The 27,936-nt window shown below is 51.1% G+C and overlaps 1 protein-coding gene across 6 annotated transcripts in view; it reads right to left on the bottom strand.

Moving 5' to 3' along the window:
* Positions 1–638: 638 nt before the first annotated feature.
* Positions 639–27,936, bottom strand: part of WDTC1 (WD and tetratricopeptide repeats 1) — a 66,405-nt gene continuing 39,107 nt past the window's right edge. The window contains exons 4-16 of one of the 6 annotated variants that reach the window (XM_070383548.1): positions 19,667–19,713; positions 19,121–19,232; positions 16,249–16,439; positions 14,029–14,211; positions 13,237–13,331; positions 12,749–12,864; positions 11,342–11,417; positions 10,621–10,726; positions 9,788–9,961; positions 6,518–6,753; positions 4,966–5,143; positions 4,137–4,329; positions 639–2,576 (exon numbers count right to left, since the gene is read on the bottom strand). In XM_070383548.1, the coding sequence (XP_070239649.1) occupies positions 2,379–2,576; positions 4,137–4,329; positions 4,966–5,143; positions 6,518–6,753; positions 9,788–9,961; positions 10,621–10,726; positions 11,342–11,417; positions 12,749–12,864; positions 13,237–13,331; positions 14,029–14,211; positions 16,249–16,439; positions 19,121–19,232; positions 19,667–19,713 (1,905 nt within the window). In that variant the 3' untranslated portion in view covers positions 639–2,378. Of the gene's footprint in view, positions 2,577–4,136; positions 4,330–4,965; positions 5,144–6,517; positions 6,754–9,787; positions 9,962–10,620; positions 10,730–11,341; positions 11,418–12,748; positions 12,865–13,236; positions 13,332–14,028; positions 14,212–16,248; positions 16,440–19,120; positions 19,233–19,666; positions 19,714–27,936 lie in introns of all 6 variants that reach the window. The other 5 variants (XM_070383535.1, XM_070383554.1, XM_070383540.1 and 2 more) reach the window with 5 other exon arrangements.

Here is a 27,936-nt window from a genome sequence, read left to right as displayed (position 1 = left end):
GTGATCTTGGCTTAACTAACATGTTGAAATGTCAGGTATTTCTTTCGGCTTAGGGGGTCCAGGTACAAACTACCGAGGCACTATTGGTTCAGGGAGCTGAGAAAGTTTGGGAACCTCTGGTGTAAGAAAACCCTCTAATCTAGGGCCCATCAAGAAACAACAGATTTTGAAATCAATTTAGTGGGTTACAGACAGCATTTTTTTCCCCTCCTTCATAAAATAGAATGGTAACTAGAACACACTGCATGTAGCAAGGCTTAGTGTTATTATGTAAAACTTATGTTCATTATATGCATACAAATTAGCATGGGTATCTTGGGTCACAATGCAAGATGTGTATTTGTTTGGGTTATGATTTTAAAAGTCTGAAAAACCACTAAGACTTCACCCTCCTTACTTTACAGATGAGAAGACAGCCCACATAATGAAAGCTGATTATTGCAAATCACGGCCATCAGGGCCAGGCTCTGCACTTGGTCCTGCCCTGCTGGTGGCCACGGTCCACAGGGATGCTCCAAGGCGGGCCTCATTCCACCCCTCAGAGGTGTGGTTACTCAAGAGTCACGGAGCTACGGAGATGAAATCCTCTCCCTTTCCCCCAGACCCATGGGCAACCCACAAATGCCACCAGCCACACCTAGAACAAAATGGTTTTAATCAGTTGCGTCACCCTCACTCTCCTGGGAGCGGAGCAACAAAAAGGCTCGGCTCCTGCCCCCAGAGGACAGTAAGGCTTCTGTGTCTCTCCACACGGCAGGGCCCAGGCTGGGCAGGCAGGAGGCAGGGAGGGAGGAAATGGCGGGTGGCTGGAACACAGGAAAGCAAAGGGGCCCCTGCTAGTCCTTGGGCCCCAGGCCCAGCCTCAGCGCTCCGGCTCTCCCCTCCCGGCTGGAGAAAGGTCGTGGAGAAGAGACAGGGGAGCAAGTCCCAGCAGCAGGAGAAGCAGCAGCAGCTGTTTCCTTCACCAATAAATATACTTCATTACCAAGCTAGGAGAGAGGGGTGGGGAGGGTGATGGGGGGGAGAGGAAGGGGGAGAGGCTGCCACCTGTGTCGCTGGGATTAAAGCAATGACGAGATGGTGCCAGACCCCCCACCACTATCCTTACCACCCCACCCCCACCCCCATCTTCTTAAAACTGTGAAAAAGCTTTTAACATGGCCCTGCTGTCTCCAGGGCTTCTCTGAAGCCTGACTGAGAGGAGGCACCTGGCAGAGACAGGGCGGAGGGAGGGAGCAGGGTGGAGGGAGGCTGCAGCTGGAAGCTGGAGCCCAGGGAGCGCCGAGGGGAGCTGAGAGCCAAGGGGGCCAAGAGCGAGGCCTCGGGGGAGTGGTGGGGTGCTGGGGGAACCGCTGCATCCAGTGTAGAGCTCTGGCTGCTGAGGAGGGGGCCGAGTTAGGGACTTTCCATCCCAGGGCTCAGGAGACCCACCCCCTCCCCCCAGAGCAGCAGGGGACAGAGAAAAGCCATCACTTCTTTGGTCTTTGTGGCGGCTCAGCGTGTGGGGGGTGGGAGGGAGTGCCATCTCAGCGAGAGGAGGCCTGGCTGGGAGCTCTGGCAGAAAGGTCACAGTGAGGCCGAAGAGCGCCCAAGGGAGGAGAGGGGCCCCCCCCGAGAGTGCAGAAGGGCTGGCACGGGTGGGCGGGGAATGGTGTGGTGCCCCTGCCCACTGCCAGGGCCCGTGGGAGAGGCTGAGCCCCTAGAGGGCCGGTGAGGGCGTGCGGGCGCAGCAAGGACCCAGCGCCCGTGCTTGGGGGGTCCCGCGGGGGCGGAGGGGGGAGAGGGAAAGGACATCGGGTTGCCAGGAGGAAGTGGCCTGACCGTGCCCACTCCAGGGCTCCCTCCTCACTTCTGTTTCCACCCTGACACAGCGGCTCTGCAGGGATTGGGGGCACCCTGTCCTTTTCTAGAACATTCCCTGAAGACCAGGAGGGAGCCAGCCTCGCCGTCAGGAGCAAGAATGCTAACAGGCCAAGGCCAGCCTGTCCAATTCCACCCCACTCCTGCTGCCAGCTGAAGGGTGGGGCAGTCCCGGGAGACAGCGGCAGCCCTGGCCTCCCCACCTGAGGCAGGCCAGAGCCCTCAGGAACGTGGAGGGGGGAGGTGGTGTTGGGGGAGATGGAGGAGCTTCCCCCCTGCTCTTCTGCTCAGGGCTGGGGCCAGTCAAGGGGCCAGTCAAGGGGCAACTGCCCAAAAGTCCAAAAGCCAGCAAGTTGTAGCAATCCCCACCCACAATGCCAAACTAACAAATGTAACGGGAAAAAAAAAAAAAAAAAATGGAGGGACAGGGAAGACAAACCAAAACAGAACCCCCTGACCTCCTGCCCAGGGCGGAGGATGCAGCCGATGGCGGGGGCTGGGCCGGGGGCTGGGAGGGCCTAGCTGGGCCGGCACTGCACCTGGCCCTCCGAGCTGTCCTCGTCGTCAGAGGCCCCGGCGCCCCCACTGCTCAGGCCTGTGATCCGGTAGCCCATGTTGAGCAGCATCACCTCCAACGGGTCTGCGTTCATGCGCCGCTGGTTGGCCTGGGAGGCGCCCTCCATGTCCTCCACAACTCGGCCTGTGAGGTCTTCACTCTGCGGGAAGGGAGCCAGGGGAGGCACGCTTACTGCGGGGATCTGTAAGCAGGGCAAGTACACACAGACTGAGCTGTGCGTGTGGAGGGGCATGTACATACCAGGGTGTGTGTGTGGGTGTACCCATGGGTGCCCAGGTGCAGGGGAAATTCGTCCTGGGATGTATGTGGATGGATGGAAGGACAGACAGATGCCAGGATACATGTGAGGGGATGACGCACTACACTGGGGGTGGGGGGCACACGGTCACACAGTGGGATCTATACCAGGGGGTACACACACCAGAGCGTCTTCTGGTGGGCCCCACACTGGAAAGTGAAGAGGACACAGAATATAGCGGGGGGCAGGGTGCATGGACACGGACAAGGGTGGACTTGCCCCAGCATGTGCGGGGCACGCATACCACGCCCTGGGGGGGCACAGATACCACACCCTGGGGGGGCACAGATACCACACCCTGGGGGGGGCACAGATACCACGCCCTGGGGGGGCACAGATACCACGCCCTGGGGGGGGCACAGATACCATGCCCTGGGGGGGGCACAGATACCATGCCCTGGGGGGGGCACGCATACCATGCCCTGGGGGGGCACAGATACCATGCCCTGGGGGGGCACGCATACCATGCCCTGGGGGGGCACAGATACCATGCCCTGGGGGGCGGGCACAGATACCATATCCTGGGGGGGGGCACAGATACCATACCCTGAGGCGGGGGCACAGATACCATACCCTGGGGGGGTGGTGCAGACACAGCTCCCCCACCCCGTTCTTTTGCTGCCACTCGTCCCTCAAGGAAAGGTCTTAAAATTTATAGGAAATTGCCTCTGGAATTAGATCCACCTCTTGACTTCTGTTTTACCAGCTGGGAAGGGGGAGGAGGTGGGCAGAGAGCTGGGGAGGCCTCAGGCCAGCCCACCTGACTACCCGCACCGTCCCTGTGTCCCCGTGGACCAGACACATCACAGGCATCACTTCTTTAATCCTCAAAATAGCCTTCTGAGGTGCTGCTGTCATGCCCATTCTGATATACAGATGATAAAAACCTGGGTTGAGTCCCTCAGGCCTAAGTGAAGGGACCAGGATTCAAACTGAGGGCCATCAGACTCCAAAGCCTATGCGCTGCCCGTGTGCCTGAGGCACTGGCCTCTGCAGGGTTTCTGGGGGACATGACGCAGAGGGACACGAGGGACAGGGCACTGAGGGAGGTGCCGATCTGGGAGCTGGTGTTGGGGCGGGGCAGGTGCCCTCCCTGCCCTCCCATACCCGGGCCCAGTTACTGGGCCACTGCCTCCTGGGTGTGAGGCTCACCTTCACACCTGGCTCACGGATATGCCCCTGGACTTGCCTGCTTCATCTGGAGCTTTCAGAACTCGCTGGCTCCCGCCCTGATGCAGCTTGGACCCCTGGGGAGAGAGCTCCTCCCCGGAAGCCCCTTGCTTCCCTGAGGCTGTGACTCCTTTCCCTTCCCGCCCCAGACGAGCTCAGCTGGAGGCCTCGCAGAGCATCCCCCGCTTCTTTCCTCCCGGCTTGGCTGCTGCCACCCTGCCCGCCCCTCACCTCTGGCCGGGGGTTCCAGAGCCGCACAACAGGGTCGATGCCGCTGGTGGCCAGGAAGCAGTAGCTGGGGTGTGGCTGCAGGCAGTTGACGATGGATTCGTCGCCCTGCAGCACTCGGACCAGGTTGGTGGTCTCCTTTTCCCAGACGAAGAAGGAGCCATCGTCAGAGCCACTGACGATATACTGAGCGTTGCTGGCGGAGGGGCAAAGGGCAGGGAGGTCAGGTGGGGGGATGGCCCGCAGGCTGCATGGCTGAGGGAAAGGGCGGGCAGGGAAGCCTGGAGCCACTCAGCCCCCTGAACTCTGGAGTCTTCACCCGACTCGGAACTCCCACGCACACGAGAATCCTCTCCACACTGGAGAGTCGTGTCACTGTCCAACGGTTCTAAACCTTGGGGTCAAAGACGGCCGAGGTCCCTCTAACTTACTCTCCCTCAAAGTGCGTCATAAGCCTGCTGGGTGCCAGGATCAGATCCTGCCTCTCGGGGGTCTCTGGGAACTCTCCTGCCTCAGCCTTTCCTCAGTAGTCCTAGCCTCTCTGGATCCAGACCCCCAGATCCCACAGCACACCTGCCCCCAACACACTGCTGATATTTAGAAGGGATCTTGCTGGAGATGCTTGATTCATATTTATGGATCTCACCTACCCAAGAGAGTATGTCATCTATAGAGGAGGGCTGGGGGTGATGGTGGCTCACAGAGGTGAAGCCATCTGCCCAAGGGCACAGAGCTGGGATTTGAGACTTCTGAAAGCCTAGGTCCCCATGCCACTGCAACCTCCTGCCGCGAACCAGGCTAGGCCCTCCCCCTCCTCTTCAGGGCCTCAGACCTGCCAAAGAAATTCGCCTCCTTGATATCCGTGGTGGTGTTGCAGTGGCCACAGTAGCGGAACTGGTAGTCGTAGCTTCGCTCCCGCAGCACCATCTCGTCCTCAGAGATGGAGTCCTTGCGGCTCATGCTGCGGAGGCGGACGGGGCCGCCGCCACCGCCTGCTCCCTTCTTCTCCTCTGGGGCAGAGAACAGGGACCGTGAGAGTCCTGCCCATCTCTCCCTTGGTCCCCGTTTCCTCCCCTTCATCCTGTTCTCCGTCCAAGTAGTAAGCCATGAAGGGTTATCTCTCTCCCACTACCCTGAAAAGCTGGGAACAACTGTGAAAAAGAGGCATCTGTGCATCCTGCCCTTGAGGGTGTTCAAGAGGAGACCGCTGATGCCAGGAGGGCCTTGGCTTAGCTCCCTGAATAATGTCTGGAAGCCCCGAGGATGCACGGCCCTAAGGTCTGTTGCTGTGGAGGTGAGCGGCAGGGAGGGGAGGGCAAAGTGCTGCCAAGAGAGCCTTGAGCGGGTGATTTTTCTAGCCCTCCTGCCCTGGAAGACAAGTCAGCCTGGGTCCTGGTGGGCTGCTTACATGCCTCGGTACAGTCACACCAGCTCTCTCAGTGCCTTGTCTCTGCCTGCCTCAGGGCCTTGGCACGTGCTGGCCCCTCTGCCAGACGCTTCACCTCTGGCGACACTCCGTGCCTAGTCACCCCTTCCCCAGCTTCAAGATCTCCGCCTGAACGTCTCCCTCAAGAACCCCAGGCTGCCTTCAAGCCCTCCCCCTGCACTTGCACCCTATCAGGTCCCCGGGGTCTTCTTTGCTTCTCCTTCATCGCTCAGTCCCTTCCCAGGCTATAGATTCATGAAGACAGAAATTCCATCTGACTTGTTCCCAGATGTATTCCCAGGACATAGCACAGTGCCTGGCACTACCCACACAGATGGATCAATCCGTGGTCCAATACGCTGCACAGCAGAAGAGGAAGCTGCATGTCTGCCCTCAGTGAGCTCCCCTCTCACGTTTACAGACTGCAGTTACTTGGCTCACTCTCCAGCGCTACCCAGAGGAGCAGGGCAGGCCCTTCAACACGCTGTACAAATAAGCCAGCAGGTTCAGAGAGGCTGTGCTCTGCCCAAAGTCTCACGGTTCCACATGGCAGAGCTGAGACTGGAACCGAGGCTCCATACCTGTGCCCGGGGCCTCACCACTGCTCTGTGTGCTGTCTCTTCTGCACCCACGCCATCTGGAGCAAGTGCACTCTAGCCAACTAGCTGGAGCTCAGATCCCAGCAGAACGGCCAAGGCCCTGTCCATGACAGGAGAGGATGGCCTAGCTCAGCCGACTCCTCTCCTGAGGCCGGGGGAACTACACCAGGTGCCTTAAACACGCTATTGCTAATCCTTGTCTCAGAGAGACCAAGTGACTGTCTCAAGGTCACGTGGTTCTCAATCAGCGTGAGCCCAGGCCTCTCCAGTCTCAGAACTTATGTCCTCTCCAGAATGTCACGTAGCATCTCCAACAGACAGAGTGACAGCAACCCCTCCTCAGTGCGCACTCTACTCACCACCATCATTTTTGGAGAAGAGGGCGGCCGTGATGTCACGTCCCAATGCGTCACAGGCACTGCTATGGGCCTGCTCCGGGAACTTCCCTTTGAAATCATCCAGGCACTCTAGGGCCTCAGCCACGTACTTGAGCTCAAAGAGGCATCGGGCCAGGCGGAAGTGTGCCTTCAGGTGGCATGGATTTAAGGAGATGGCCTTGAGGCAGTCCCTCAGGGCGTCGTAGTGGTCACCATCCCTGGGAAGGCAGGGGAGTGTGGTTTGGAGGTGGGGCCCCGTGGCAGGCAGGGAGTCCCCATTCAGTCTCATCGCTTCCTGTGGCCACCCCAGCCCACCTTTGAGCAATCTCAGGGCAAGGGTATTTGGGGATGGAGAGAATCCTGGTTCAGCCCAGGACTTGCTCTCTAGGAGGCAGAGTATGTTTAGGAGGCAAGCCAGGAACCCCGGCGTCTTGGCAGGTAGAGGCTGGGCATGAGGCAAAAACCAGTGTCGGGCTGCCCTCTGCTGGACACAGAGTGCAACTGTGCGCCCGCTCACCCCAGGCACCCGCAGCTCTGCAGCAGAAGGCCTGGCATCTTGCCCACCTCAGGCTCCCCAGGCCCTCCTTCTCCCTTCCTCCACCCACCTCCTCAGATCCCCCCGGCTGGCCTTCAAAGCCAGGTCTGAGGCAGGGGGCCCTCAAGGACAGTTTCGTGGTCCGGTGAAGCCAGAAGTGTCAGGCTGGGGACTCAGGGTCTGACCGGCAGGCAGCAAGTCCTCAGCCAGGCCCCCCTCTGTCCTGGCTGACTGATCCACAGCAGCTGTGGCCTCTACCTCCAGGGGCTGGAGGATGGGGCCCGACAGTCTGGCAGAGCCACTTCTCTGGAAGCGGATGGTGGGGGTGGGGGTGGGCATAGGCCACAGGAGCTGCAAATCATCCATGCTAACTTCTCCAAACTCCCGAAGCACGGATGTGGGGAAGTGGGAACGATTTTGGGGGGTGGGGAGGGTCAGAGAAGAAGCCCCTCCTCCTCCCACCCTGTGCAGGAGTATAGAATACACATCTGCCCAGGTCCACAGACAGCCCCACCTCTCAACTGGAGAGCCAGGTGCCCTCACGGGATCCACTTCTCCGTTTTTCCCCTCTGCTGGGGTGAGGCGGGCCTAGGACCCACTTGTGTTAAGAAGCAGGCCCCCCACCCCCCGCCACCTCCCTGGCCCCGAGCTGATGGCCTCCCCACCAAGGCGCAGCTCACAGCCCCTGTGCGAAGGGGGCCAGGGCAGGTCCGACACTGGAGCTGTGCTCCTGACCCTCCCTCCTACAGCACCCAGAGGGAGCACCGGTGCTCAGAGCAGCCTGCTCAGACCAGGGACAAGCGGCTTGGCAGTGCGGAGGCGGGCAGGAGACAGAGTGTCCCGACGGCGTGGCTGCGTCAGAACGAGCGGCTGTGACGGAGGAGCAGGCGCGCTTCGGAAACCCAATTACCGCCTGCAAGGTGCCCCTCAGAACTCCCGAGGAGAGCCAGACCAGAAAGCAGCCAGGAGCCAGAGGGCGACAGCTCCCACCGCATCCAGGAGCAGATGGCCGCCCTGGGGAGACTGGCCTGGGACAGAACGTGACATTCTAGGGGTCACTGGCAGGCACGTGGGGATGGGGAGAGAGCAGGCTGGCCCCAGGGCGCACCCATCCGGACTTGCTGCCAGCTCAATCTCCCTGAAAAGACAGCCCTCAACACCTCCCTCTCCTGCTCGAAACTCTTCAGTAGCTGCCCATCATCCACTGAATCGAGGCCAAAACGCCACCGCTCTGCATTCCAAGTCCTTCCCAGGCTGGCCCCAGGCTACCTCACAGACTCATCTCCTGCCAGTCCCTTCCCGAACCCTCTGCTCCAGCCAAATGGATTTGTTGTTCTGCAAACAAGCTCTTCAGTCAGTCCCCCACCCCCACGCCTTTGTTCACACGTTTCATCTCTCTGGGAATGTCCTTCCCCCACAGTCCCCTCCCCCTTCTCTCTCCTGTCTAAGCCTGCCCACACTGAAAGCAGACACTACGTCTTCCCGGTGCTCCCTGATCCCCAGCTACAGTGACCCGACTTTTCCTCTGCCCATGGCACTTCACCTGACCCTGCAAAGACTCACTGCTTCCTGCCTCTTCGGTGATGGACCATGCCCACCTCTTTACCCTCTGTCCAGAGGCTGTGCGCGCCGGAGCACAGGCACTCGGAGGGACAGAACTTTGTGTCTCTAGGTCCCAGTGCACAGTAGGGACTCAAAGAAGACGTTAAGGGTACTGTGGACTGGGAAATCATCAGCCCCTCTCAGCAAAAATGCAGGACAGCGCTCTCAGCCTAGAGCCTGCATGAAGACCACTGCATTCTACCTACCTGCTGGAAGAGGGGCAAAACACCTCAGGAGGGCCCCCCAACTGTCATCTCCTGGGGTTGGCTGCCATCTGAGCCCTTGTTCAACTCCTGATGTCTGAGCTAAGGCCTGTAGGGGCAGCATCTTCCCAAACCCCCATCCACCAGCCTGCTGACTTGGGTGGGTTTCTTAAGCTTCCCTCTCTGGCCTGCCGAGTTGCAGCCAGACGATGGCACACCAGCTGGCCTGTCTGTCTGGGCAGAGCCGACGGATGCCAGACGGAGCAGAAATGGCTGTGGGCCCAGCTTTATCCATCTCCCATCCTGGCCCTGGCTGGGGGATGGGGTCTGCCTGCCTGCTTGCCTGCTGGTGCTGCAGGCGGAAGGGCTGGGGGCCCTGGTGGTCTTCAAAAGTAAAGGGTTCTTCAGGATATGGACCTGCTCCCTTACCACTGGCCACTACCACACAACAAGACCCACAGCCAGCTTCAGATGTCTAGGATCCTACTTGTGCTTGGTCCAAAGGGTCCAAGAGGATAGGACAGCAAACCCCAAGGTCAAGGCACTGCACAATCACTTCAAACAGATAGCAACTGAATTCACCAGGGCCTCATTTCCATCTAGCAAGATTCTACTGCCCCTTTAAGAGTCCGATTCAAGGCCCAATTCTCCAAGGACTGGGATTAACCACTCTCCCAATTCCTACTTCCAGCAACCACAGCACTAACATGCTGAAGCTACTTGTGAACATGTTCCACTTAACTGTGAGCTTTCCTGGTGTTTGAGGCTTCCTGACCAACAGGTCAGGCACCTGCCCACCACCAACCAGGAACTGGTGAGAGGCCTGGGCCTAACACGCCCTGAGGGCCGGCAGGATGCCACTGCTACTGCCCCTGGATGCCTCAGCAACTTGGTTCCATCAGGCCCACTCACCACTTGCGCTTCATGTAGGCAGCAGCTCGGTTCCCGTAGAGCATGGCGTTGTGAGGGGCCCTCTGCACGGCCTTGCTGTAAAGCTGAATGGCCTGGGTCCACTGCTGGCAAGCAAAAGCCTCATTGGCTTGCTGTTTCACCCGCTCCAGATATGGGGGCAGCTCTACCTGGGGGCTACGGGGGAAGCAGAGTGTCAGGCCAACCAAGGAAGGTCAGAGCAGCCCCTCAGGACATCTGTGGCCCTGCCTGGAGGCCTCTCTGGTTTTCTTGGTCCCTGAGATCTGCATTGTCTTCTGAAAGAGGACACCACTCCCACCCTTGGCCTGGGTAACTGTGGCAGGTCAATGGCCACAATTCCAGATGCGTTGTGCCAGTGAAAAAAACAGAGAGGCAGAAATGAAGTTGTCCTAGACAGGTTTAAAGGAATTCTTCATCAAACTAGGTAGGAAAGTAGCTGACACCTCCGGCCTCTATGCTGAGCTGAACTTTGTCACCGTCCAAGTCCCGCCCATGGATCTCTCTATAGAGAGGTTTCTCTCAAGGGCTAGAGGACCTGGGCACCTCTATATCGAAAGCTGAGCTCAGGGCCTGGCAGTGAAAGAGGCGTGAAGATGAATGCAGAAAACACAATGGGGGAGGCCTGTCTGTGCGGGACCCTTTAGGAGGGAGCCCAGGGCTAAAAGCAGCTAGCCCCTGGGTCCTGACCCCAGCTACTGGCACCAAGAGACCAGAGCTTCAGCTGGAGCACGACTGGAGTCCCACCAGGCGGAGGTGGCATGGGGACCACTGCCACATTCCAGAAGCCTCTGTGCCCCAAGTCAGGCTGGCCTTACCTGACATGCCCCCTAGTCTCTGGCAGCCGGAAGCCATTGCTGTGAAGGTGCAGGCCATTGGACACGCCGTTGGACACACCGTTGGTGGACATCTTGCCATTCTGAACTTCTGGCGGGGCGTGGTTAGAAAGGAACAGCAACAACTTAGGAGGCAGTCCTCACTTCTCCTCAGCAGCCCTCCAGCTTCCATCCGGGGATCTGACGGCTCCACGGCAGGGCTATCCCTCCCAGGGTAGATCCACTCCCAGAAAGCAAGTTCTGACAGGCAGATCCGCAAGCACATAAAGAAAGCCTATGCGCCCTCTGCTGGCTGGAGAGGGACATAACTTCAACTTGGCATTATCTGGCTGTGGGGATGCCTAAAAGTCGGGGGGTGAGGAGGTGCCTAAATCAACTGCAGGCCCAGGAAGAATCACTGAGGAGACTGGTCTAGGACAGCAGGGGAGGGCACAACTACTTCAGGTCCTCAAGAGCCAAGCCATGGGAAGAACCTGCTTTTTCCGAAAGAAGTGAAAAGGGCTGTGAGGCAAACCCATTTTTACAGAGCTCTCTGACCTGGGGTTCCCTTCCTTCTTACTGTACAGTGCTATTTCAGAGAATCTTCTCCTTCCGGAGGATCACAGCCACAGTGCAAAGTAAGGGGCAGGCTGCCCGGCAGAGGCAGCGCACACTCACGATCCCAGCAGAGATGCCCCGAAGGAGCTGGGCAGGGAGAACTTACCCCCTGAGGAGTGGCATTTTCTAGGCAAGAGGAAGGTGTACGGCCGCTGCTTGTAAGTCAGGTCAAACAAATAGACCTAGAGCGCAGGGGTCAAGAGAAGATGGACACTGTGAGGCAAGAACGTGGCCGGGCCAGGAGCGAGGCCTGGGCGGCTGTCAGGAATGCAGCTGAGTGTTGAGCAGGGAACCACCGAGTGACCCAGGATGGGGTGCATCATGGAGCAAACCTCAGGCAGGAAAATCCTCCCAGGGCCTGGCCCTAGGGGTGGACGGCTTGAAATACTGTCATTCCTTAGAATCACATGCGTATTAGGTCAACAAGGGCCTCAGTGATCTTGTGTTATAAATGGGAAAGCTGAAACCTCAGAGAAGAGAAGCAATTTGCCCAAAGTAACATTGCTAGTTACCTCCCTCAGTAAATATTACCTACTATTACTTAACATGTATTGAATCCTTACTTTGCTCCTCTGTTAAGTGTTTTATATGACTTTTCTCATTTCATTTTAGAAATGAGTACCACAAAATGAGTACCATCTTTAGTACCACAAAAAGGTACTATTATCAGCCACCTTTCCAGAAGAAGAAATGTCGGCTCAGAGTTTAATTAATTTATCCAGGGCCATAAAAGTAGCAAGTGGCACAGCCAGCACCTAAAACCAAGTCTATTTGGCTCCGAACCACTCTGCGAGACTGTCTCTCCCACTTATCCTTACACTACCTTTAAGCCAGGGGACGGCTCAGCAATCTGAATCCAAAGGCCTCTTCTGAACTCGGGGGCTCACCCAGTCTCCACATCCCATTTCTCCTGTATCACACCTTGCCTTTAAATGTCATCAATGGTTTGTTTCACTTGCCATGTCTCTCCCGTCAGCCTAGCATGGATCATATTTTGCACCTGTCTCCCTCATGTTTATGATAATGCTACTCCCAGAGTAAGTACTCAGTGAGTGTTTGCAGAGTAATTTATGCAAGGCTTATTAAACAACCTGACTGAGAACAACAGAAGGTTTAGCAACCGACCATTATCAAAGAACACTTCCCAAAACTGGCCTGAACTGCACCCTGGCTGCAGGCTCTGAGCCGCAGGATTTCCTCCTAGGAAAGCAGCAGATGAGGAAACCAAGGCTCAGGAAAATGAAGAGAGGTGTTCAAAGTTACAGCACACAGCTCATAAATAAAAGGCCAGTGACTAAAGACAGGTCTGTCAGTTCTGAAGCTTACACTCAAGACCAGGGTACTTCTCTGGGAATTCCAACCGTGCCGGGGCATTTCCGTATTTCACGGTAACGTCATTTCCAGTGAGGCTTCTTGTCTGCCTCATGGTAGGGGATGTGGCGGACCCAGCCCTGGCTGCCGGATGTGGGGGCGGGGGGCAGGGGGAGGGGCCACCTCGGGGGGCCAGCCATACCTGCTCTCCCCCCATGTTGACCAGCAGCTCTGTGCCGTTGGGGCTGAAGGCGACATAGGTGGCGACCAGCACCCTCAGACGGTTGTTGTAGTCAGGCAGCTTCACTGGCAGGTGACCTGCAGCGAGCAGAGTTACCCAGGTGGGAGGCTTCCAGTCCCTCCAAAAAGGGGCAAGGAGTTGTGAGAAGTCAGCCTTATCAGTGACCAATCATCTTCCTCAGAAAAGCAGCTCTAAGAGTTGAGCCCTTACTGTATGAACTGGGCCAACGTTAAACACTGTCTCACTGAGTCATCATAATCCCATTTTACAGAAGAGAAACTAAGATTCCTCCAGAGTAAGAAATTTGCCAAAGGTCACGTAAGAGCTGGTGGGTGGTAACCAGGATTAAACCCGGGTCTGTCTGACTCTCAGCACTGCTTCCCTGCACTGCTCTGGAGACAATCAGCACCCCGCCAAGAGTTTAGGGCCAGAGTTGGGGTGAGCCCTACCTGCTACGTAATACTGGGCTGCGCCATCCGGGAGGGGCTTCTGCCGGTCACAGAAGGTGTGCACGCCTGCTGAAGGGCTCTGCTTCATGCTTTTTCTGGTGGCAAGGCAAACGAAATAGGTTATAATACCGATCAGGACTCCTGGCTGGACCACACTTCCTCGGGAAAAAGCCATTTGTGTCAGGAAGAGGTACCTTTCTTCCTTACCTGAGCACCCCCAAAAGTCAACCAACTAGAGAGCTGTGGGCACATCCATCACAGTGGCCCTGCCTACCCGTCTTTGGTTCATGGCCTCCCTGTTACTCCCATTTTATAGATGAGGAAGCTAAAGGTCGTGGCCTACTCTAAGTCATGTAGTGTGTGAAGAGCAACAACAGTCGCCCAAATCCACAAACGAAAGCAACGCAGGCCAGAAGTCCACACACCTGTCCCAGGAGTCCACTGAAAACCAGACTGGCGGGCCGCGCAGGTCTGGGACTTCTGTGGAGGTTCTGAGTATACTTTTTTTTTTTTAAAAGAATAAAGTAAAATTGTATGTACAAATAAAGGCGTTTACACGTGTAAGATGGTAACTACGTACACTACGTGTGTACAGAAGACATTACACACAGGGATTTCTTTCAGGTAATGGAGTAAAAGTAATTTCTTTAATACACTTCTCATAAAAACAAACACGGATTGAATTATTTAAAAAAAAATCACAGAATGAAAAAAAAACCACCTCAAAGAGAAGAGGGCCTGGCAACGAGGGTCAGGGTATCAGGCTCCCAGGGACTTGTCGTGTGCTCCTACCTGTGGTTGTGGATCATGCGGATGTCGTAGAGCCTCACAAAGGGCCCGCTGGCCCCCACGGCCAGGCAGTTGTTGTCCTGGGGGTTGACGGTCAGGCACTTGGCCTCCACCAGCTGGCCACAGTACTCTGTCAGGTCGATCAGCACCTCCGAGTGTTTGCTGTTCTCCCGAAGGTCATACTGGCTGTGGGAGAGGACACGGTGGGTTGGGGGTTGCGTCCGTGGGCACAGGGCAGGGGAGAAGCTGAGGCCTGGAGCGCAAGCGAACTGGGAGGGGTTCTGGATCTGTGTGTAAGTAAGAACGTCAAAAACCACTCCCATATCTTGAGTGCCCTGTGTGCCAAGCACCTGTAGCAGGCTTCTCATACATTCTTTTTATTCTAACAGAACTCCCTAAGGCAGATACTACTGAACCCTTTTATTCTTTTAACAGATATCAATATTATTGCCACTAAGTACCATTATTACTGAGTATTAACAGTTCATGAGACATTGCTTGGTGTCCAGTATTGTTCCCAAGTGTTACACAGGTATTATCTAATTAAATTCTCACACTATCCCTAGGTACCACTAGAAGTTCAAAGAAGTTCAATAACTTGCCTGGATGACACCGCAGTTAAGTGCAGTGCTGGGAAGACTGTTTTAACCACTCTGCTCTGCTCCTTGATTCTAATTCTTAATTCTATTCTTAACCTAGTTTATTGTAGGAAACAAAAGAAGTACAGAGGTGACAGAAGGAGAATCTGGAGATCATCTACGAGCTTCCCAGAAACGTCTACTCCCAGAACAAGCCCAAGTCCCATCCAGATGGTAAAGGGAAAGTGAAAGCCGCTCAGTTGTGTCCAACTCTGTGTGACTCCAAGGACTGTAGCCTACCAGGCTCCTCTGTCCATGGAATTCTCCAGGCCAGAATACTGGGGTGGGGAGCCGTTCCCTTCTCCAGGGGATCTTCCTAAAGCAGGGATCGAACCCGGGTCTCCTGCATTGCAGACAGATTCTTCACCATCTGAACCAATGGTAAAGGTGAGGCCAAAACGCCCACCCAGCACAAGCACACTTCTACCGGGACCTGTTTTGCTTCTAGGACGCAGGCACATCCAGAAAACGGCAGGGGCATCACCCCTGCGCTTACCCACCTCCACCTAAACATCTGCCATAATCTCTTTGTCGTTCGCTTATCTTTCTCAGCCATCCTCACCAGACTGCTCTTCCTGAAATGCTGGTTTTGTTACAGATGAGGAAACTGAGGTCTGAGGGTGAAGTGACTTGCCCGGACACGAGTGACAGAGGTAGGACTTGACTTGGTCCGAGTCCTTGTTCCTCCATGACTCAGATACCCCTCGTCCTCTGTGAAAAGGGAGAGGGCACCAAGTCCCGTGGGACCTCAGGGAGGCAGTTAAAGCAGATTGTGGGGATAGGGGGAAAGTTCTCAGGGTATATTTGAAGAAAGGAGTTAGAGAAAGGCAATGAGGCCATGTTAAGAAAAAGGGAAGCAGAGGCAGAGGTGTGATGATGCAGGTCAGCGGAAAGGGGGAGAGGCCACTTAACCATTTCTGGCTGCGATCCCCCTCCCAAGAATATGCCCACTGGCCGACTGTTCAAGGCAAACGGATCATGTGCCTCTGTGTGGGGGCACTGTGCTGGGCTCTAGGGACACAACCAAGGGCAGGACAGGCGAAAGTGTTGACAGTTTACTACTCAGTGAGGGGCACAGACAAAAGGGTGAGCCAGCAAATAATAACTCCAGGTGGTGATCAGAGCTATAGAGGATACAGTGAGAGCACAGAGACAAAACACAGTGGTGGAAGGCCTGTGGCAGAGGGTGGCCAGGGAAGATGCTTCCCAGGAGGTGACTCTTTGGCAGTCTCCTTAGGGTGAGAAGAGCTGAGAGAGAGCTGGGGCTGAGAAAACTAGGCAGAGGGGGCAGCAGGGGCAAAAGCCTGAGGAAGCAGACTGTGCGTGCAAGGCGGCGAGAAAGCCAGTGGGCTTGTGTAGCTCAGGAGAGGGCAAGAAGTGAGGAAGGTGAAGAATAGAATCAGCAAGTGTTCCCACTGTATCTGTTCCCTGATAACTGTGCTGGGCAGGCCAATGAGGCTGGACCTCCGTTGGAGGGAAGGAGCCAGGTCTGTGGAAGGAAGCAGGAGGGCAGATGGGAGGGGGGAACCCACATGCAGCGGGAGCAGGGGAGGCCCAGGCCCCGCGCCCCGCCTTAGGGCCTCACCGGATAAGCCCATCCTCAGCAGCGCTCCAGAACGTGTTGGGCCACATGGGTGCCGTGGCGATGCGTTTCACCCGGTTTGTGTGGTCTCCAAACATGTGGATCGTCTCCTTCACTGTCAGGTCGTGGACGTGCACCTTGGAGTCAGCTGCCCCTGTGATCAAGATGCGGTCCCCAGCGTGAGGCAGGAACTGCTTGGGAGAGATTGAAGAAGAGGTTGGCAGGTGGTAGGGGTGGGCCCCGGAAGGAGACTAGCCTGCATCTTAGCATCTTTCCCCCCTCTCCACAGCAGATAAGAAAAGGAGCCCATCCAGGCCAATCAACCAAGAGAACTTTGGATCTTGAGCATCAGCCTGTAGGCCTATCAGTCAAAATCAGGGTGTACACCTTTATTTTCCAGAGTGGTCCTGACCCACGCCAAGCTGGACTATCTAAGGAACTCTCTTCTTCTGATTCTTTCAGGCCAAGAGCTGAATGGATGATAATCACAGTTGTTACCATTTATTAAGCATTTACCATGTGCTAGACATTGAGTACGTGATTTATCTTATTAATATAATATAAAAATCTCATTAAAATTGAGGTTTGGCACTAGCATTCAGCAGGACTGGGTTCAAATTCAAGTCTGTCTGACTCCTAGATGCTTCATGATGACTATTTAATAACCTGGGGGTTAAGTAATAAATTAGTCTTAAAACACAAGTCCCTCAGTGTTTTAAGAGAGTGAGTGTTTTACATTGGTTCAAATATTTCTGGAGAACAATCTGGCAACAGGTAACATATAAAAACTATTTCTATCTTTTGACCCAAAGCTACCACTTCTGGGAAGTAATTCTAAAAGAAAAACGGGACCCGTGCAAAGATGCTCCAAGTAGCACTCCTTATAAGGGCAGTGCTGGAAATGGCTCAGAAGTCAGACCTTGGGGAAGGGCTGAGCATCAGAAGGCTCAGCTCTATGTGGCCATCATTCAGAAGGACAACCATCATTCCAATGAAGCTGAGAACAGAACGGTCCAGATCACATATGGCAAGGACAAAACAGCCACAAACATAATTTTGATTAATACTAAAATTTTGTCTAAACATACTAAAGTCCCACCTGGCTTGAGCTAAAAATTCACTCTTTCCACATCCACTTCTCTAATAGCTCACTAGCATAAGGGCTAGATGAAAGATGGAATTTGATCATTTTTAGGGACAACTAGGGATCTTTAATCCTGTCTGGAAACAACATATACCCCACTCCCAACAGAAACAAGAGCCCTTGGGAAGAGCTTGCGGCTGCTGCCCTACTCGTCCTACATTATAGATGCCACTAGGGGGAGCTCGTGGGTTAAATACATCTGTGGTTTATCACCAGAAGGGAGAGAACCCCTTTTATAATAGAAGAGGAGGCTGAGGGTCTTGCCCAAGGTCTTAGTATTAGGGAATATCAAGGCCACTGTCCAATTCCGGTCTCTGAACTTGGCATTTTGTGTTCTATGATGCCAAAATGATGGCTTAGGTCCCTTCTCCTGATCTGACCCCACAGATTTAAACTAGGCCTAACACTTTTCAGGGGACGAAAGCAGTTTCTGGTCATCGTGCAGGAGGTGAATCAGCATTTTCCTGCCATTAAAAATCACAGAATTAATCTAGGCTTGGTCCTTGGAACAGTAGATGAGAGTCAGAGCTGGGAAAGAAGTTCTGATTAAGGAAATGAGTTGGTTTTGAGCTCTTGAATCTGTCTTCCTCTTCAGGCTTCTTGTAATTGGTCTTGATATTAATCAGGAAAAGATTTCTTGGATGAGTGAGGCTTTCCAAAGGACAGCCTCACTCTCACATACACCATTATAGAATTTCAGGGCTGGAAACATCCTTAAAGGTCATTTCCTTTAAGTTCCCCGTGAGGAATACCTCAGTGCTGGGACACTGATTACATCCTCAGAAGGCCCATTTTGCCTTTTTCAAATACCTCTAAGCATCAGACAGTTCTTTCCTTCATCAGGCCTCCATCTGCTTCTGAAAACTCATAGTCACTAATTCGAGGTCTGTTCTCTGGGACCAAAAGGGACAAGCCTCACGTTACTTCCACATAACAGGCCTCCCGAGGTCTGAAGGGGCCTCACCAGTGGCTCAGACAGTAACGAATCTGCCCGCAAGGTGGAAGACCTGGGTTTGATCCCTAGGTCGGGAAGATCCCCTGGAGATAGGAATGGCTACCCATTCCAGTATCCTTGTTTGGAGAATCCCATGGACAGAAGGGGCTGGTGGACTATACTGTTCACGGGGTTGCAAAGAGTTGGACACTTTCACTTTCAGAGGTCTGAAGGCATTTGTAAGTCCCCTCCCTCCCCTCTCCTCAACCCCCCTCCACCAACAGACAGCAGACTCATTTTCTACAATCACCTGGGCCAGGTGCTTTTTTTAATCAACAATCTCCTTAAACTGTAACATCAACCCTGTGGATTGCTACTTCCCTTTTTAGTTTATTTATTCATGAATCTGAGGGATTGTCCTTAGCTACTTCCTTTTTATAGATGGGTAAACAGGCTCAGAGAGGTCAGGTGATTTGCCCAGCTCACACAGCTTCCAAGAGGCAGATGAGGGAGTCAAATATGGGTCTGCCTGCTATGCTATCAAAGTTCGTACTCAGAACCATACCTTATATCATCACCACTCACATGCGTATACATTCATTTGGAGCTGACCTCTTGGCTCTGAGAGAGGAATTAGCGCATGGAAAAGAGACAGAGAGTTTTAGAAATCACCAGCAGATGCTCAGATCACAAAGAGGTCTGTGACCCCCAGGGTAGGTGGGAGACACACACGCAAACACGACCACACCCGGAGCCCAGTCACACCGTCCGTCTGCTCCGCGGCTCGTCCTGCTCACCTTGACAGAAAAGATGTTTGCAGTGTGTCCTGTGTGCATGGAAAGCAGCTTCTTGTGGTGCAGCGGGTCCCACACAATCGTGTGCTGGTCGTCAGAACCAGAGGCCAGCAAGCTGTAAGCGGAGAGAGGAACAGTTGTGACCTCTCCTCTCCTCAAGTTCCTCTAGCCCATGTTTTCCAGGTGAAAGGACTTAGGCCACACACAACTTTAAGAACAACAGTACGTGTCACAGAATATAAGGTTATCTTGTAAACAGTGACTGAGTCTCATATTTTGTTCTGAGGATTTCTCATTGTTCCTTAAATGCATTAGCTTATCAAAAAAACAGAGTTTGGAAGGTCATCCAACCTTCCATCTATCTGGGATTCATTATTTAACTGTGTGCTGCTGATGAATGAAACTTAAGGACACAGCAGAGAGCAGAGGACCCAACTCCTCTTCTGGGTCCACTCTTTTCCTTCGATCTACAAAGAGGAAGGAAAATCCCCTCCTCCCAACCTCCCCACACCCTCCTCCAGCACCCATAGGTGCCGATTTCATACTTACTCTCCTTTCTCGTTCCACTCCAGGCAGTTGACACATCCTGAGTGACCCTGGGGGACAAGAAGAGAGCCAGTTAGAAGTTCTCCTGGAGAACTCAATGTCAAGAAGTAGAAGTGAACAGATAAAATAGCCTTTCCATCATCAGGGTTTTCTAGGTGTGAGTGAGTGACCAGGACTGAATCAAACCACCATGCAGTTCACAATATATAATACACTTTCATATGCATAATTCCACTTGATACTGAACCCCTCTGAGCCACAAAGGGAAGATTTTATTGACTTTATTTTGCAGAAAAGTAAACCGAAATTCAGGTAATAGTGGAAATGTATCCAAACAAATTTCTGCTCCTACCACCAGAGGGGTATCTATTAACAGTCGCTTCAAGGGACAGCCCCTCAGCCACAGAAAATCTGGACAGAGGAGCCCAACTGACCGAAACGCAGCTAGTTGCCAGAAGCCTGATCTTTCACTCATAGGGCACGTGTTTACCCAGCACGCACTGCATGCCAGGTACTGTTCAGATGCTGGGGGCATAACAAAGTCCCTGGTCTCCTGGAGCTTCGGGTACGTGTAAAGTGAGGTAAATCAAGCACAGGGATGTGAACTGAGAGACATGGAGAAGTGAGGCACTTACTGACGAATGCTGAAGTTGAAAGCATGCACAGAGAGAAGTCATGGCAAAGCCAGAATTACGAGGAAACAGAAACCATGAAAAGCAGAAGGTATGCAGTGGCAGAAACAAGTCTTACACTGGAGAAGAGGAGAACAAGCCACTTCCATTCCTACATTCTGTTCTTTCTTTCCCTCATTCCTAATGGAATCTTGATTTTCATTTCATTATCTGTCCAGCCCAAAATAAGACCATGTATTTCAGGAAGTGTAAGTTCATTGTCCTTTCCACAATGGACATGGCATTCACCCAGACATAGGGACCGGCTCAGAAATGAGCCTGTAACCCCAACTGGATGCAAGGGGGCCAGGAGGTGAGAGCGTGTAGAAAAGAAGTTTTCTCATTTTCAGAAAAGAACCTACAAAAGGGACACCTTTCTTCCTGTGGATGCTGGGTGTCCTGATGTGACTCCTAGAACTGTGACCACGAGGGTAGCCAGCCTGACAGTGAAATAAACATGGAGAGAAAAGCCCAGCCAAAGGAATCACAGAAAGATGGAGCCAGAATGACCAGAGTAACCCACCCTGATGCCTACCCGACTCCTGGGCTCCAGTCAGGAGCCAGTCTGCTCGTTGCTTTAAGGTCACTTGAGCTGGGCTGTTACTTGTGGCTCAGAGCATCCTGATCAACTCACTCTTCAGGTCTCAGTTCGTGGGCACTTTCCTCAAGCAGCTGTTCCCATCCCGTAAACCTGGGAAGGAGGCACACCCTTCCTGTGGGCTCCTATTGTCACGCTGTATCACGGCTCTGCGTTGACACGGCTGTCTGTTCCACCACACTGAGTGGGGAAGGCAGCCCCTGTGACCACGCTCACTGTATCCCCGAGGCCAGGAACAGTGCCTGGCACGTATCTGCTGCACAGTGAACAAGTGGGTCCGGTGGGCCTCGTGGGAAGACTTGAGAGAATGAACAAACCCCTGACTCTCTCGTCAGCAGAGGCTTTTCCTCTGCTTTTTCCTTCCCTCTCACCCATTGTCCTATAAAAATGCTCATGTGGGTTGAACCTCATGTCTTCATAGGTTCTGCACTTCAATACATTATTGACACATTCACTCTGTTTAACTTGCCAGACCACTGGCTCACCTGCGGCCTCTCACTTTCCCATGGCACTGGGTTGAAATCCATACACGATTCTGGTCACTCTTCCTGAATCAGATTCATTTCTTTCCTCACCCCTCTCATTTTCCCTCCAAGCTTTAAATTACTTGCGCCCAGGGGTCACATCTTTAGCGTGCAATTTCCCGGAGTGCTGAGGGCTTTTAATGTTCATCACTTACCAAGGGCTTACAAAGAGCTAGGTGTAGTACCGTGCACCCGTGGTGGGCAGAATAACGGCCCCCTTACAAATGTCCATGTCCTGGTCTTCTGGAACCCATGAACACATTATGGTAGATGGCAAAGGGACTCTGCAGATGTGACTTAAGGCTAAAATCCTTGAGGTAGGGAGATTATCTTTATCCAGGGGAGCCCAATACAATCACAGGAGTCCTTAAAATCAGAGAACCTTTCCTGGCTGCAGACAGTAGAGAGATGTAAGTGTGAAATGGACTTGACCGACGACTGCTAGTTCTGAAGATGGAAGGTTTCTTCTAGCCAAGAAATGCTAGAAACTGGAAAGTGCAAGAAAACGGATTCTGTTCTCCAGCCTCCAGAAGGAACAAAGCCCTGTCAAGACATTAGGCCTGTGAGAGCCAGGTCAGACTTCCGACCTACAGAACTAGAAGATGATCCATTTGTGCTGTTTTAAGCCACTAAGTTTATGGTGATTTGTTACGGCAGCCACAGGAATTTTACAGCATTCCACATCCATTATCTTGTTTTAAGAAACAGGTATCATTACTTATTTCATGGGTAAGAAAAACTTCCCTGGAGGTCCAGTGGTTAAGATTCTGTACTTCCAACACAGGGGGTATGGGTTTGATCCCTGTTCAGGGAACTAAGAATCTGCACGCTGAGCAGTGTGACCGAAAAAAATCAAAACAAAAAGAAACAACTCCCCCCCTCCAAAAAAAAAACCCCAAGAAAACCCAATACTCAGAGAGCTTAGGTAAACTGCTGCAATTCTGTAATTTATATGTATTTATTGTATGTCAGGAAGATATAGTCTTGATATAGTCTGTCTGGCACAGAAGTCCTAAAAACCCTTGGAATTTTCTAAGTAATAAAAGTAATAAAGATGTCGTGATATCCATAACAAACCTCTTTCAACTAACACCTGAGTTTATGTTAATGATGAGATTTTTGGGAAGCACCTAAGGGTGCAGGCTGGTTACCAAGAGAACCAAACATATGATTGGAGGGTTGGAACTTTCATTCCAACCTGACCACCAGGGAGGGGAGAGGGCCTGGCGGCTGAACTGATCACCAATGGACGATGATTTAATCAACCAGCCAAGGTAATGGGATACACAAAAGGACAGGGTTCAGAGAGCTTCTGTGTTGGTACACATGGAGATTTGGGGAGAGTGGCATGCTAGGAGAGGACATGGAAGCTATGCAGCCCATCCCATGTACCTTGCCCTCTTTTATCTGGTTGTTTTCTAAATTATATTGTTTTATAATAAACCAGTAATCTAGTAAGTAAAATGTTTCTCTGAGTTCTGTGAGTCACTTTAGCAAATTAATTGAAACCAAGGAAAAGGGGTTTGGAACTTCTGAAATGTTAGTCGCTCAGTCGTGTCTGACTCTTTGTGACCCTGTGGACTGCCAGGTTCCTCTGTCCACGGAATTCTCTAGGCAAGAATACTGGAGTGGATTGCCATTTCCTTCTCCAAGGGATCTTCCTGACTTAGGGATCGAACCCAGGCCTCCTGCACTGCAGTCAGACTCGTTATTGTCTGAGCCACCAGGGAAGCCCCTTGGAACTTCTAATCTACAATTAGTCGAAAGCACAGGTGACAGCCTGGATTTGCAACTGGTGTCTGAAGTAGCTGCTGGGGCTGAAGGGCAGCAGGGTTGTTTACAGGACTAAGCTTTTGACTTCCTTGGTGGTCTAGTGGTTAAGGACTGAGCTCTTAACCCGAGGGATTTGACACTATCTCCAGGTAGACAGTATCAGAATTGAGTTAAATTGTAGGGAACCAGCTGGTATTGGAGAGTTGCTTGGTGGTATAAACCAAACCAACACATACCCACACGTTGGACATGGCTAATGTAGCACAGCTCGAAGTGGTATCAGGAAGCACTTTTTTTTTTTTTTAATCAGGAAGCATTTTAACTCAAGGGCTCGGGCTCTTAAGCACTGTCTGAAAAGTGCATGAATGCTTCCAGAATTATTATATTTGTCCTCAAATCAGTAGTGCATCCAAAGTACAGAAGACAGGCCACAGAAGACAAACATGTTACTTATGACTCATTTTTACACAGTAAAAAACAGCTCAGAGACAGGTAAGTTGGAGAAAGTGTAGAGAGAAAGTCCAAATCAGATTCTACAAAAATACAAAGTAACTATTGACAAAAGGCATTAATAAAGGGCTCTATAAGTTAGACTATGTGTTTGGGAAGCTAATTTATATAAGGCATGGGGTGTTTAAGAGGATTTGTTTTGGCCTTGATAAATAAGCCTGGCTTAGATGAGGTACGTGATCTAGAATTAAGTTGAAGAATACAACGGAAGAAAATATGCCTATGGCATATCAGAATTAAACAGTGGGTAAAAAAGAAGGGAGAAAACCTCAAACTTTAAAGAAAGAGAGGAGTGGTTGTTTACAGATGGCTCCGAGAGAGGAACAGACCTCTGTGTGGCTGGCTCCCTGGAACCCTGGACACATACCTGCTTATGGTGAGCCTTGCATACCAGGAATAAGGAAGAAACAAACTGCCCAGAGAACGAACCTGCAACAGAAGTCCTAGATCTCACTCAGGTTCCAAATTCCAACCTCTTACTTCCTGCTTAACTTGATTAAAGATTGCTTATAATGACTATTTATTATAAATTCCTATAATTGCTAGGCAGCATAGTATACAGGAGGAAAAGGAGGCAAGGAGAAGCATTTTATCACTGACGCTGCTTCGACCTGCAGGTGCATAATGATGGTAAAAAGCAGACCGACACTTAGGTGGCTTTTTTTTTTTTTTTGGTGGTTTTCTTACTGCTTTTAAATTCTTTGCAGACCACACACCCCCTTACAAGCCTGCACTACTGCCCCCAGCTTGGTATGCTGCTGCTGGGTAGAATACTAGATAGTAATATACATGACCTTATTGTCATTCCCTTTTAACAGGTAAGACTAAGTCTCAGAGATATTAAATAAGTCACTCAGACTGTAAACACCAGAGCCCAGATAGGAACCCAGGCCCATATGACTCCAAATATTTCTCTGTGCTGGATTACCTCAAATGCCACCCTTATTCCCACCCGTATTAAAAAGAGATCTCACTGCTACTATCACCTTAGAAAACTGTCAGTTTGATATAAAGTCAAATTCACCTCTACTGTATGACCCAGCAATTCCATTCCTTAGGTATTTACTCAAGGGAAATGAAGACATTTGTCCACCTAAAGACTGGTATAAGAATATCCTTCAGTTCAGTTCAGTTCAGTCCAGTCGCCCAGTCGTGTCCAACTCTTTGCAACCCCATGGACTGCAGCACACCAGGCCTCCCTGTCCATCACCAACTCCCGGAGTTTACTCAAACTCATGTCCATTGAATTGGTGATGCCATCCAACCATCTCATACTCTGTCATCCCCTTCTCCTCCTGCCTTCAATCTTTCCCAGCATCAGGGTCTTTTCCAATGGGTCAGTTCTTTGCATCAGGTGGCCAAAGTTTTGGAGTTTGCTTCAACATTAGTCCTTCCAGTGAACACTCAGGACTGATCTCCTTTAGGATGGAATGGTTGGATCCCCTTGCAGTCCAAGGGACTCTCAAGAGTCTTCTCCAACACCACACTTCAAAAGCATCGTTCTTAGGCCCTCAGCTTTCTTTATAGTTTCATAGCATTCAGTTCAGTTCAGTTCAGTCGCTCAGTCGTGTCCGACTCTTTGCGACCCCATGAATCGCAGCACACCAGGCCTCCCTGTCCATCACCATCTCCCGGAGTTCACTCAAACTCACGCCCATCGAGTCAGTGATGCCATCCAGCTATCTCATCCTCTGTCATCCCCTTCTCCACCTGCCCCCTAGATGCTTTAATTTTCAAAGTCCCACACGAGAAATAACCCAAATGATCATCAACAGAAGAGATACACAAAATGTAGTGTATTCAAACAGTGTAATCCTACTCAGAAATAAAAAGAAACTACCATAGATACATGAAACCACGTGGATGAAACTCAAAACACATGATGCTAAGCAAAAGAAGCCAAACAGAAAAACACGCATACTGTATAATTCCAGTTTCAGAAAGTGTATGAACAGGCAAAACTAACCTATGGGGAGAAATAGAAAACAAACAAACTAATCTACGGAGACAGAAGCCAAAAAGTGGTTGCTCTGAGAGAGGAGTGTTGACTGGAAAGGGCACCATGGGAACTTCTAAGGTGATGGAAGTATTTTCTGTCTTGTCATGAGTAGTAGTTACTTGTCAAAACTCATCCAACCTGAGACCCATGTACTTTATTTTTATGCAAATCATACTTCAATAAAGAGAGGGAAGAAAAAAGGTAATCACAATAATAGTGATAGTAGTAGCTAATATATAGTAAGTGCTATCTCACCATCCTCTAGGGACAACATTATGCCCTTCACTTAATGCTGAGTTAAACTCTACAACTGCCTCATGATGGAAATACCACTACTATTCTCATTTTTTTTAATGAGAAAAAGGTTAATATCCATATTGCATAAACAGTATAGTAAGAATGTGAATCCTTGTCTGACAGACTCCACTGCTTGGCTCTTAACCATGGTGTCATACTGCCTTTTTAAATTCTGGGGTATCTCCCTCAAAACTGAAATGTCTGCTATGTGCCTGTAAGTGCTAAGCTTTCATGTATACGAATTCATTTAAACTTCACAATACATGTTGTTTATTAGCCTTAATGTATTAAGATTACACAGTCACAATATAACAGAATGTAATGAGTCCTGAAGGCAAATAAAACGCAGTTATCCAAACACATGAAAAGATGCTCAACATCACTCATTATCAGAGAAATGCAAATCAAAACCACTATGAGGTACCATTTCACGCCAGTCAGAATGGCTGCGATCCAAAAGTCTACAAGTAATAAATGCTGGAGAGGATGTGGAGAAAAGGGAACCCTCTTACACTGTTGGTGGGAATGCAAACTAGTACAGCCACTATGGAGAACAGTGTGGAGATTCCTTAAAAAACTGGAAATAGCACTGCCTTATGATCCAGCAATCCCACTGCTGGGCATACACACTGAGGAAACCAGAATTCAAAGAGACACATGTACCCCAATGTTCATCGCAGCACTGTTTATTGCAGCCAGGACATGGAAGCAACCTAGATGTCCATCAGCAGATGAATGGATAAGAAAGCTGTGGTACATATACACAATGGAGTATTACTCAGCCATTAAAAAGAATACATTTGAATCAGTTCTAATGAGGTGGATGAAACTGGAGCCTATAATACAGAGTGAAGTAAGCCAGAAAGAAAAACACCAATACAGTATACTAATGCATATATATAGAATTTAGAAAGATGGTAACAATAACCCTATATACGAGACAGCAAAAGAGACACTGATGTATAGAACAGTCTTTTGGACTCTGTGGGAGAGGGAGAGGGTGAGATGATTTGGGAGAATGGCATTGAAATATGTATAATATCATATATGAAACGAGTCGCCAGTCCAGGTTCGATGCACAATACTGGATGCTTGGGGCTGGTGCACTGGGATAACCCAGAGGGATGGTATGGGGAGGGAGGAGGGAGGAGGGTTCAGGATGGGAAACACGTGTATGCCTGTGGCGGATTCATTTCGATATATGGCAGAACCAATACAATATTGTAAAGTTAAAAAAAAAAAAAAAAAACTCAGTTATCCTAAAGGCAGAATGATGTGAGTAAACAAACATCTTTGTAAAATCCTCTGTTGCTTCTTTAACTGAGTTCAATGCTTTCTCAAATTTTAGTGTGACTGAAAATTGCCTACTAGAGTAGTAAGAGAAACAAGAGTGACCAAAACCCATCATACCACGTGTCAGGCCCTGCCCTAACTGCTTCACATAATTACTCTTCAAAGTTCATTAAACTGTTCATAAAGGACAGTAAATGTGTTTCTGGGTTCACAAGCTGTGTTTCCTTGAGGAAGTCCTATAACTTCTCTGTGTTTCAGGTTTTATATCTCTAAAAAAAACGGTGATAATATACATAACCTCATAGAATTGTTGTGGGGCACAAATCAGTATTTGTAAAACACTGTGATAGCTGAGTAGCAAAATTGGAAATCAAGTCCAAATATGTTCTCTCCCCTGCACCAGGATAATTTAAGACTTACAGTACAGCCTAATGTGAACTATGATTACTGGGGAAGGAAAAATCCTCCTAGAATTTATTAAAAGGAACAATTTAAAACATATTTCTAAAAAAATAAGGTAATATATATTTCAACTGCTATATGTTTAAGCAAAAATCTAAGTATGAATATAGTGGGGTGAGTCAACAACCATATGAGAAACTTTTTCC

Source organism: Bos mutus, chromosome 2, assembly GCF_027580195.1.
Source record: "Bos mutus isolate GX-2022 chromosome 2, NWIPB_WYAK_1.1, whole genome shotgun sequence".
Taxonomy (NCBI): Eukaryota; Metazoa; Chordata; class Mammalia; order Artiodactyla; family Bovidae; genus Bos; species Bos mutus.
This window is presented reverse-complemented; position numbering and strand designations above follow the sequence as displayed.